The 11,646-nt window shown below is 54.7% G+C and overlaps 1 protein-coding gene across 2 annotated transcripts in view; it reads right to left on the reverse strand.

Moving 5' to 3' along the window:
• Positions 1 to 1,208: 1,208 nt before the first annotated feature.
• LOC110493393 (calcium-binding mitochondrial carrier protein SCaMC-3) overlaps positions 1,209 to 11,646 on the reverse strand; it is a 34,955-nt gene continuing 24,517 nt past the window's right edge. For both annotated transcript variants that reach the window (XM_036939890.1, XM_036939889.1), the window contains exons 9-11: positions 10,690 to 10,837; positions 9,942 to 10,098; positions 1,209 to 2,507 (exon numbers count right to left, since the gene is read on the reverse strand). In XM_036939890.1, coding sequence (XP_036795785.1) covers positions 2,480 to 2,507; positions 9,942 to 10,098; positions 10,690 to 10,837 — 333 coding nt within the window. In that variant the 3' untranslated portion in view covers positions 1,209 to 2,479. The remainder of the gene's footprint in view (positions 2,508 to 9,941; positions 10,099 to 10,689; positions 10,838 to 11,646) is intronic.

An 11,646-nucleotide genomic window follows, 5' to 3' on the forward strand; every position in this document is an offset into this window, starting at 1 on the left:
CCCCTATTCACAATACTCAGAACAGAACCCCCCCATTCACAATACTCAGAACAGAACCCCCCATTCACAATACTCAGAACAGAACCCCCATTCACAATACTCAGAACAGAACACCCATTCACAATACTCAGAACAGAACCCCCCATTCACAATACTCAGAACAGAACCCCCCCATTCACAATACTCAGAACAGAACCCCCATTCACAACACTCAGAACAGAACCCCCCCATTCACAATACTCAGAACAGAACCCCTCCATTCACAATACTCAGAACAGAACCCCCCCATTCACAATACTCAGAACAGAACCCCCCCATTCACAATACTCAGAACAGAACCCCCCCATTCACAATACTCAGAACAGAACCCCCATTCACAACACTCAGAACAGAACCCCCCCATTCACAATACTCAGAACAGAACCCCTCCATTCACAATACTCAGAACAGAACCCCCCCATTCACAATACTCAGAACAGAACCCCCCCATTCACAATACTCAGAACAGAACCCCCATTCACAACACTCAGAACAGAACCCCCATTCACAATACTCAGAACAGAACCCCCCCATTCACAATACTCAGAACAGAACCCCCCAACTAGTAGGCTGCACAAATGGCACCCTACCCCTAATAAAAATAGTGCACTACTTTTTAGTGCACCGAATAGGGTGCTATTTGGGCCGCATCCACAGGCTTCAACTCAAAAATCACCTCACAAGTAATAATCATGAACATGTCCAAGTCATTGGACTCATATTGCAGTCATTGGACTCATAGTGAAGTCATTGGACTAATATTGCAGTCATTGGACTCATAGTGAAGTCATTGGACTCATAGTGAAGTCATTGGACTCATAGTGAAGTCATTGGACTCATAGTGAAGTCATTGGACTAATATTGCAGTCATTGGACTCATAGTGAAGTCATTGGACTAATATTGAAGTCATTGGACTCATAGTGAAGTCATTGGACTCATAGTGAAGTCATTGGACTCATAGTGAAGTCATTGGACTCATAGTGAAGTCATTGGACTCATAGTGAAGGACTCATATTGCAGTCATTGGACTCATAGTGAAGTCATTGGACTCATATTGAAGTCCTTGTTATGATATAACCTCATACACATAAACCAACTAAATAAATACACGGTGGTAATATGGAAGTTATTCAGAAGAGGGAAGAATAACACAGTCTTGGCAGTTTGGTTGATTTGGCATTCTGGAGTTTTATCATATTTTTTTGTGAGACAAAAATCACACCTACTTGCTGCACACACACACACACACACACACACACACACACACACACACACACACACACACACACACTGACACACACGTAAAAGGGGGACCACCTCTGAGTCGTATCATCATCGTGATGACATCAGCGCGTGTCTGTGTTCTATTGGCTTTAGCACTTGATTAAACCATGCATCTCTAACTATTTACGTACTTTGATAAAACTCTTTGTTGAAACGTACCACAGTAACTGGGATTCAGAAAAAAATATAGTTTCAATATAGGGTTGCAAAATCCAGTCATTTTCCCCCAAATTCCCAGGTTGGAGGATTATGGATTTTGTGCTTATTTCTGTCTGATTCCAGAAAAATTCCAACCAGGATTTCTGGAAAATCAGGGAATTTGGGGAAAGTTCCTGAAATTTTGCAACCCTAAATACAGTACAAGGTTTAATGTGCTTGTTTCTCATCCGGCTGTCTAAAATGTCCTCACAGCATTATAATTTAAAATAATCTCGTAGGCAGAGGTTTATTTAAATCCTGTGTCCACAAGCACATCCCAATCCTTTCAGATCATTGAACGCAAGTCTTGAACACCTCGTCTTCTCCTCTTCCTCATCCTCTTCTTCCACCTACGATGAGTCATGGCAGGTAGATTGCTACTGGTCCTTTTTTCATTGTGAAAAGTTCTCAAGTCACCCTGGTTCCAATATGAAAAGTTCTAGAAGCCCTGGTGGTTCCGATATGAACAGTTCTAGAAGCCCTGGTGGTTCCAATATGAACAGTTCTAGAAGTCCTGGTGGTTCCAATATGAAAAGTTCTAGAAGTCCTGGTGGTTCCGATATGAACAGTTCTAGAAGTCCTGGTGGTTCCGATATGAACAGTTCTAGAAGTCCTGGTGGTTCCGATATGAACAGTTCTAGAAGTCCTGGTGGTTCCAATATGAACAGTTCTAGAAGTCCTGGTGGTTCCAATATGAACAGTTCTAGAAGTCCTGGTGGTTCCAATATGAAAAGTTCTAGAAGTTCTGGTGGTTCCAATATGAAAAGTTCTAGAAGTCCTGGTGGTTCCAATATGAACAGTTCTAGAAGTCCTGGTGGTTCCAATATGAAAAGTTCTAGAAGTCCTGGTGGTTCCAATATGAAAAGTTCTAGAAGTCCTGGTGGTTCCAAGGTTCCAGTGGCGTATCCCTTCCTTCTTCAGGACCAACCAACCACACAACATGGAGATGGTGTCATCCTATCCCAGAGATTTCTCTATTCTCCACCTAAAGATTCATGGGGGAAAAGGTCATATTGTGATCCTTCTCTTGAGGCGTTGTCAGTAGTGAAATGGTAAAGGGTTTTGTTTTTGGTCAAAGTCTTGAAGCACCGTTAGTTGTCAAACACGTCCTCGCCCGTTGTTAATGCAGAGAGAGAAAAGCCCAACCCAGTAGTCGAGAAGCTAGTCGGCTAGTTTTCAAAACCAGAAACACCTCCACATGCAGCGCAGGCCATGTAAAACGTCACACGTGTTGTCATAGAAACCATGTTGACACTTGCAACCACAAAGCTTCCACACGGTTAGACATCACTTGGGTGCAGGACCTGAGATCTCTCTCTGTTATTTGATTCATTCCTCCCTTTCTCTCTCTCCCTCCTTTGTTCCCTCCCTCCGCCTCCTCTCACTGTGTCTTTAGGTGTGGTCCTGCAACAAGCCCATAGCTGCCACACACTGGTCTGTCTCATCTCCATCCCTCCCTCCCTCCGTCTCCTCTCACTGTGTCTTTAGGTGTGGTCCTGCAACAAGCCCATAGCTGCCACACACTGGTCTGTCTCATCTCCATCCCTCCCTCCCTCCGTCTCCTCTCACTGTGTCTTTAGGTGTGGTCCTGCAACAAGCCCATAGCTGTCACATACTGGTCTGTCTCATCTCCATCCCCCCCTCCCTCCGTCTCCTCTCACTGTGTCTTTAGGTGTGGTCCTGCAACAAGCCCATAGCTGTCACATACTGGTCTGTCTCATCTCCATCCCCCCCTCCCTCCGTCTCCTCTCACTGTGTCTTTAGGTGTGGTCCTGCAACAAGCCCATAGCTGCCACATACTGGTCTGTCTCATCTCCATCCCTCCCTCCCTCCGTCTCCTCTCACTGTGTCTTTAGGTGTGGTCCTGCAACAAGCCCATAGCTGCCACATACTGGTCTGTCTCATCTCCATCCCTCCCTCCCTCCCTCCGTCTCCTCTCACTGTGTCTTTAGGTGTGGTCCTGCAACAAGCCCATAGCTGCCACATACTGGTCTGTCTCATCTCCATCCCTCTCTCTCTCTCACCTCATTCTCTCCCCCACTCAAATGCATCTACGATCCCTCCCTCCAGCATCTCTCTCCCTCCCTCCAGCATCTCCCTCCCTCCCTCCCTCCCTCTCTTTCCCTCCTTCTTTCATCTTATTCTCTCCAAGGCATCTATGATATCTCTCTTCCTCCCTCTCTCCACCCCCCCTCCTCCCTCATCTGCATCTCTCCACCCCCCCTCCTCCCTCATCTGTATCTCTCCAACCCCCATCCTTCCTCATCTGTATCTCTCCACCCCTCCTCCCTCATCTGCATCTCTCTACCCCCCCTCCTTCCTCATCTGCATCTCTCTACCCCCCTTCCTACCTCATCTGCATCTCTCCACCCCCCTCCTCCCTCATCTGTATCTCTCCACCCCTCCTCCCTCATCTGCATCTCTCTACCCCCCCTCCTTCCTCATCTGCATCTCTCTACCCCCCCTCCTACCTCATCTGCATCTCTCCACCCCCCTCCTCCCTCATCTGTATCTCTCCACCCCTCCTTCCTCATCTGTATCTCTCCACCCCCCCTCCTCCCTCATCTGCATCTCTCTACCCCCCCTCCTTCCTCATCTGCATCTCTCTACCCCCCCTCCTTCCTCATCTGTATCTCTCCACCCCTCCTTCCTCATCTGTATCTCTCCACCCCCCTCCTTCCTCATCTGTATCTCTCCACCCCCCCTCCTCCCTCATCTGCATCTCTCTACCCCCCCTCCTTCCTCATCTGTATCTCTCTACGCCCCCTCCTTCCTCATCTGTATCTCTCCATCCCCCCTCCTTCCTCATCTGCATCTCTCTACCCCCCCTCCTTCCTCATCTGTATCTCTCTACCCCTCCTTCCTCATCTGTATCTCTCCACCCCCCCTCCTCCCTCATCTGCATCTCTCTACCCCCCCTCCTTCCTCATCTGTATCTCTCCACCCCCCCTCCTTCCTCATCTGCATCTCTCCACCCCCCCTCCTTCCTCATCTGTATCTCTCTACCCCCCTCCTCCCTCATCTGCATCTCTCTACCCCCCCTCCTTCCTCATCTGCATCTCTCCACCCCCCCTCCTTCCTCATCTGTATCTCTCCACCCCCCTCCTTCCTCATCTGCATCTTTCCACCCCCCCCTCCTTCCTCATCTGTATCTCTCTACCCCCCCTCCTTCCTCATCTGTATCTCTCCACCCCCCCCTTCCTCATCTGTATCTCTCCACCCCCCCCCTTCCTCATCTGTATCTTCATCTGCATCTCTCCACCCCCCCTTGTCCCTCATCTGTATTTCTCCACCCCCCCCCTTCCTCATCTGTATCTCTCCACCCCCCTCCTTCCTCATCTGTATCTCTCCACCCCCCCCCTTCCTCATCTGCATCTCTCCACCCCCCTCCTTCCTCATCTGTATCTCTCCACCCCTCCTTCCTCATCTGTATCTCTCCACCCCCCCTCCTCCCTCATCTGTATCTCTCCACCCCCCCCCCTCCTTCCTCATCTGCATCTCTCCACCCCCCTCCTTCCTCATCTGTATCTCTCCACCCCCCCTCCTTCCTCATCTGTATCTCTCCACCCCCCCTCCTTCCTCATCTGTATCTCTCCACCCCCCCCTCCTTCCTCATCTGTATCTCTCCACCCCCCCTCCTTCCTCATCTGCATCTCTCCACCCCCCCCCCCTCCTTCCTCATCTGCATCTCTCCACCCCCCCTCCTTCCTCATCTGTATCTCTCCACCCCCCCCTCCTTCCTCATCTGTATCTCTCCACCCCCCCTCCTTCCTCATCTGTATCTCTCCACCCCCCCTCCTTCCTCATCTGCATCTCTCCACCCCCCCTCCTTCCTCATCTGTATCTCTCTACCCCCCCTCCTCCCTCATCTGCATCTCTCTACCCCCCCTCCTTCCTCATCTGCATCTCTCCACCCCCCCTCCTCCCTCATCTGTATCTCTCCACCCCCCCTCCTTCCTCATCTGTATCTCTCTACCCCCCCTCCTTCCTCATCTGTATCTCTCTACCCCCCCTCCTACCTCATCTGCATCTCTCCACCCCCCTCCTCCCTCATCTGTATCTCTCCACCCCTCCTCCCTCATCTGCATCTCTCTACCCCCCCTCCTTCCTCATCTGCATCTCTCTACCCCCCCTCCTACCTAATCTGCATCTCTCCACCCCCCTCCTCCCTCATCTGTATCTCTCCACCCCTCCTTCCTCATCTGTATCTCTCCACCCCCCCTCCTCCCTCATCTGCATCTCTCTACCCCCCCTCCTTCCTCATCTGCATCTCTCTACCCCCCCTCCTTCCTCATCTGTATCTCTCCACCCCTCCTTCCTCATCTGTATCTCTCCACCCCCCCTCCTCCCTCATCTGTATCTCTCCACCCCCCTCCTTCCTCATCTGTATCTCTCCACCCCCCTTCCTCCCTCATCTGCATCTCTCTACCCCCCCTCGTTCCTCATCTGTATCTCTCTACCCCCCCTCCTTCCTCATCTGTATCTCTCCATCCCCCCTCCTTCCTCATCTGCATCTCTCTACCCCCCCTCCTTCCTCATCTGTATCTCTCTACCCCCCCTCCTACCTCATCTGCATCTCTCCACCCCCCTCCTCCCTCATCTGTATCTCTCCACCCCTCCTCCCTCATCTGCATCTCTCTACCCCCCCTCCTACCTAATCTGCATCTCTCCACCCCCCTCCTCCCTCATCTGTATCTCTCCACCCCTCCTTCCTCATCTGTATCTCTCCACCCCCCCTCCTCCCTCATCTGCATCTCTCTACCCCCCCTCCTTCCTCATCTGCATCTCTCTACCCCCCCTCCTTCCTCATCTGTATCTCTCCACCCCTCCTTCCTCATCTGTATCTCTCCACCCCCCCTCCTCCCTCATCTGTATCTCTCCACCCCCCTCCTTCCTCATCTGTATCTCTCCACCCCCCCTCCTCCCTCATCTGCATCTCTCTACCCCCCCTCGTTCCTCATCTGTATCTCTCTACCCCCCCTCCTTCCTCATCTGTATCTCTCCATCCCCCCTCCTTCCTCATCTGCATCTCTCTACCCCCCCTCCTTCCTCATCTGTATCTCTCTACCCCTCCTTCCTCATCTGTATCTCTCCACCCCCCCTCCTCCCTCATCTGCATCTCTCTACCCCCCCTCCTTCCTCATCTGTATCTCTCCACCCCCCCTCCTTCCTCATCTGCATCTCTCCACCCCCCCTCCTTCCTCATCTGTATCTCTCTACCCCCCTCCTCCCTCATCTGCATCTCTCTACCCCCCCTCCTTCCTCATCTGCATCTCTCCACCCCCCCTCCTTCCTCATCTGTATCTCTCCACCCCCCTCCTTCCTCATCTGCATCTTTCCACCCCCCCCTCCTTCCTAATCTGTATCTCTCTATCCCCCCTCCTTCCTCATCTGTATCTCTCCACCCCCCCTTCCTCATCTGTATCTCTCCACCCCCCCCCTTCCTCATCTGTATCTTCATCTGCATCTCTCCACCCCCCCTTGTCCCTCATCTGTATTTCTCCACCCCCCCCTTCCTCATCTGTATCTCTCCACCCCCCTCCTTCCTCATCTGTATCTCTCCACCCCCCCCCTTCCTCATCTGCATCTCTCCACCCCCCTCCTTCCTCATCTGTATCTCTCCACCCCTCCTTCCTCATCTGTATCTCTCCACCCCCCCTCCTCCCTCATCTGTATCTCTCCACCCCCCCCCCCTCCTTCCTCATCTGCATCTCTCCACCCCCCTCCTTCCTCATCTGTATCTCTCCACCCCCCCTCCTTCCTCATCTGTATCTCTCCACCCCCCCTCCTTCCTCATCTGTATCTCTCCACCCCCCCTCCTTCCTCATCTGTATCTCTCCACCCCCCCCTCCTTCCTCATCTGTATATCTCCACCCCCCCTCCTTCCTCATCTGCATCTCTCCACCCCCCCCCCCTCCTTCCTCATCTGCATCTCTCCACCCCCCCTCCTTCCTCATCTGTATCTCTCCACCCCCCCCTCCTTCCTCATCTGTATCTCTCCACCCCCCCTCCTTCCTCATCTGTATCTCTCCACCCCCCCCTCCTTCCTCATCTGCATCTCTCCACCCCCCTCCTTCCTCATCTGTATCTCTCCACCCCCCCCTCCTTCCTCATCTGTATCTCTCCACCCCCCCTCCTCCCTCATCTGCATCTCTCTACCCCCCCTCGTTCCTCATCTGCATCTCTCCACCCCCCCTCCTCCCTCATCTGTATCTCTCCACCCCCCCTCCTTCCTCATCTGTATCTCTCTACCCCCCTCCTTCCTCATCTGTATCTCTCTACCCCCCCTCCTACCTCATCTGCATCTCTCCACCCCCCTCCTCCCTCATCTGTATCTCTCCACCCCTCCTCCCTCATCTGCATCTCTCTACCCCCCCTCCTTCCTCATCTGCATCTCTCTACCCCCCCTCCTACCTAATCTGCATCTCTCCACCCCCCTCCTCCCTCATCTGTATCTCTCCACCCCTCCTTCCTCATCTGTATCTCTCTACCCCCCCTCCTCCCTCATCTGCATCTCTCTACCCCCCCTCCTTCCTCATCTGCATCTCTCTACCCCCCCTCCTTCCTCATCTGTATCTGTCCACCCCTCCTTCCTCATCTGTATCTCTCCACCCCCCCCCTCCCTCATCTGCATCTCTCTACCCCCCCTCCTTCCTCATCTGTATCTCTCCACCCCCCCTCCTTCCTCATCTGCATCTCTCCACCCCCACTCCTTCCTCATCTGTATCTCTCTACCCCCCCTCCTCCCTCATCTGCATCTCTCTACCCCCCCTCCTTCCTCATCTGCATCTCTCCACCCCCCCTCCTTCCTCATCTGTATCTCTCCACCCCCCCTCCTTCCTCATCTGCATCTCTCCACCCCCCCCTCCTTCCTCATCTGTATCTCTCTACCCCCCCTCCTTCCTCATCTGTATCTCTCCACCCCCCCCTTCCTCATCTGTATCTCTCCACCCCCCCCCTTCCTCATCTGTATCTTCATCTGCATCTCTCCACCCCCCCTTGTCCCTCATCTGTATTTCTCCACCCCCCCCCTTCCTCATCTGTATCTCTCCACCCCCCTCCTTCCTCATCTGTATCTCTCCACCCCCCCCTTCCTCATCTGCATCTCTCCACCCCCCTCCTTCCTCATCTGTATCTCTCCACCCCTCCTTCCTCATCTGTATCTCTCCACCCCCCCTCCTCCCTCATCTGTATCTCTCCACCCCCCCTCCTTCCTCATCTGCATCTCTCCACCCCCCCTTGTCCCTCATCTGTATTTCTCCACCCCCCCCTTCCTCATCTGTATCTCTCCACCCCCCTCCTTCCTCATCTGTATCTCTCCACCCCCCCCTTCCTCATCTGCATCTCTCCACCCCCCTCCTCCCTCATCTGTATCTCTCCACCCCTCCTTCCTCATCTGTATCTCTCCACCCCCCCTCCTCCCTCATCTGTATCTCTCCACCCCCCCCTCCTTCCTCATCTGCATCTCTCCACCCCCCTCCTTCCTCATCTGTATCTCTCCACCCCCCCTCCTTCCTCATCTGTATCTCTCCACCCCCCCTCCTTCCTCATCTGTATCTCTCCACCCCCCCCTCCTTCCTCATCTGTATCTCTCCACCCCCCCTCCTTCCTCATCTGCATCTCTCCACCCCCCCCTCCTTCCTCATCTGCATCTCTCCACCCCCCCTCCTTCCTCATCTGTATCTCTCCACCCCCCCTCCTTCCTCATCTGTATCTCTCCACCCCCCCTCCTTCCTCATCTGTATCTCTCCACCCCCCCCTCCTTCCTCATCTGCATCTCTCCACCCCCCCTCCTTCCTCATCTGTATCTCTCTACCCCCCCTCCTCCCTCATCTGCATCTCTCTACCCCCCCTCCTTCCTCATCTGCATCTCTCCACCCCCCCTCCTCCCTCATCTGTATCTCTCCACCCCCCCTCCTTCCTCATCTGTATCTCTCTACCCCCCCTCCTTCCTCATCTGTATCTCTCCACCCCTCCTCCTTCCTCATTTGCATCTCTCCACCCCCCCTCCTTCCTCATCTGCATCTCTCCACCCCCCCCCTCCTTCCTCATCTGCATCTCTCCACCCCCTCCTTCCTCATCTGCATCTCTCCACCCCCCCCCTCCTTCCTCATCTGCATCTCTCCACACCCCTCCTTCCTCATCTGCATCTCTCCACCCCCCCTCCTTCCTCATCTGCATCTCTCCACCCCCTCCTTCCTCATCTGCATCTCTCCACCCCCCCCCCTCCTTCCTCATCTGCATCTCTCCACACCCCTCCTTCCTCATCTGCATCTCTCCACCCCCCCTCCTTCCTCATCTGCATCTCTCCACCCCCCTCCTTCCTCATCTGCATCTCTCCACCCCCAGGACTTTCCTCATCTGCATCTCTCCACCCCTCCTCCTTCCTCATTTGCATCTCTCCACCCCCAGGACTTTCCTCATGTGTTCATAGACTACGTAGGAGATGCTGACGGCGGGGATGACTTTCAGGAAGTTGGGGGCGATGCCGCGGTAGAGGCCAGCCACGCCCTCCTGGGTCACAATGTTCTGGAACAGACCTAGCATGGAGAGCTGAGGGCCGCCCTTCACAGAGGCTGGAGGAGGAGAAGAGGAAGAGGAAGAGGAGAGGGAGGAGGAGGGAGGGAGAGGAGAAGAGAGAGCGGATGCACACATGGGGAAAAGTGACAGGTAGATAAATGTAGTTTAATGTTACCCCCTCTCACACACCCACAGCCCTGCCCCCCCACCTCCCCCTCTCACACACCCACAGCCCTGCCCCCCCACCTCCCCCTCTCACCCACCCACAGCCCTGCCCCCCCACCTCCCCCTCTCACACACCCACAGCCCTGCCCCCCCACCTCCCCCTCTCACACACCCAGAGCCCTGCCCCCCCACCTCCCCCTCTCACAGACCCATAGCCCTGCCCCCCACCTCCCCCTCTCACACACCCACAGCCCTGCCCCCCCACCTCCCCCTCTCACACACCCACAGCCCTGCCCCCCCACCTCCCCCTCTCACACAGCCCTGCCCCCCCACCTCCCCCTCTCACACAGCCCTGCCCCCCAACCTCCCCCTCTCACACACCCACAGCCCTACCCCCCACCTCCCCCTCTCACACACCCACAGCCCTGCCCCCCCACCTCCCCCTGTCTCACCCTGTGCCACCCCACCTCCCCCTGTCTCACCCTGTGCCTGCATGCGTGTTCTGACGAGAGCCAGAGGGTAACTGGCTAGTTGACCACAGGTACTGGACATGGTTCCACACCCCACCAACACCACAACACCTGGGTCTGCTGAATCTGTGTGCCTCGCTAGCCACGCATTCTTCATAGTCTGGGAGAGAGGAAGTAGAGAGAGGGGAGAGAGAGAGAGGGAGAGAGAGAGGGGAGTGAGTGAGAGAGAGAGAGAGAGAGGGGAGAGAGAGAGAGGGGAGAGAGAGAGAGGGGAGAGAGAGAGGGAGAGAGAGAGGGGAGAGAGAGAGAGAGAGAGAGGGGAGAGAGAGAGAGAGAGAGAGAGAGAGAGAGATGGGAGAGAGGAAGTAGAGAGAGGGGAGAGAGGAAGTAGAGAGAGGGGAGAGAGGGGAGAGAGGAAGTAGAGAGAGGGGAGAGAGGGGAGAGAGGAAGTAGAGAGAGGGGAGAGAGGGGAGAGAGAGAGGGGGAGAGAGATGGGGAGAGAGAGAGAGAGAGAGAGGGAGAGGGAGAGAGAGAGAGAGAGAGGGAGAGGGAGAGAGAGAGAGGGAGAGAGAGAGGAGAGAGAGAGAGAGGGAGAGATGGGAGAGAGGAAGTAGAGAGAGGGGATAGAGGGGAGAGAGGAAGTAGAGAGAGGGGAGAGAGGAAGTAGAGAGAGGGGAGAGAGGGGAGAGAGAGAGAGGGGGAGAGATATGGGGAGAGAGAGAGAGAGAGGGGGGAGAGAGAGTGTAGAGGAAGATGGGGAGAGAGATGGGGAGAGAGAGAGAGAGAGGGGGAGAGAGATGGGGAGAGAGAGTGTAGAGAGAGAGGGGGGAGAGAGATGGGGAGAGAGAGTGTAGAGAGAGAGGGGGAGAGAGAGTGTAGAAAGAGAGAGGGAGAGGAGAGAGAGAGGGGGGAGAGAGAGAGAGAGGGGGAGAGAGAGTATAGAGAGAGAGAGAGAGAGAGGGGGAGAGA

Source organism: Oncorhynchus mykiss, chromosome 13 (assembly GCF_013265735.2).
Source record: "Oncorhynchus mykiss isolate Arlee chromosome 13, USDA_OmykA_1.1, whole genome shotgun sequence".
In the NCBI taxonomy this organism is placed as follows: domain Eukaryota; kingdom Metazoa; phylum Chordata; class Actinopteri; order Salmoniformes; family Salmonidae; genus Oncorhynchus; species Oncorhynchus mykiss.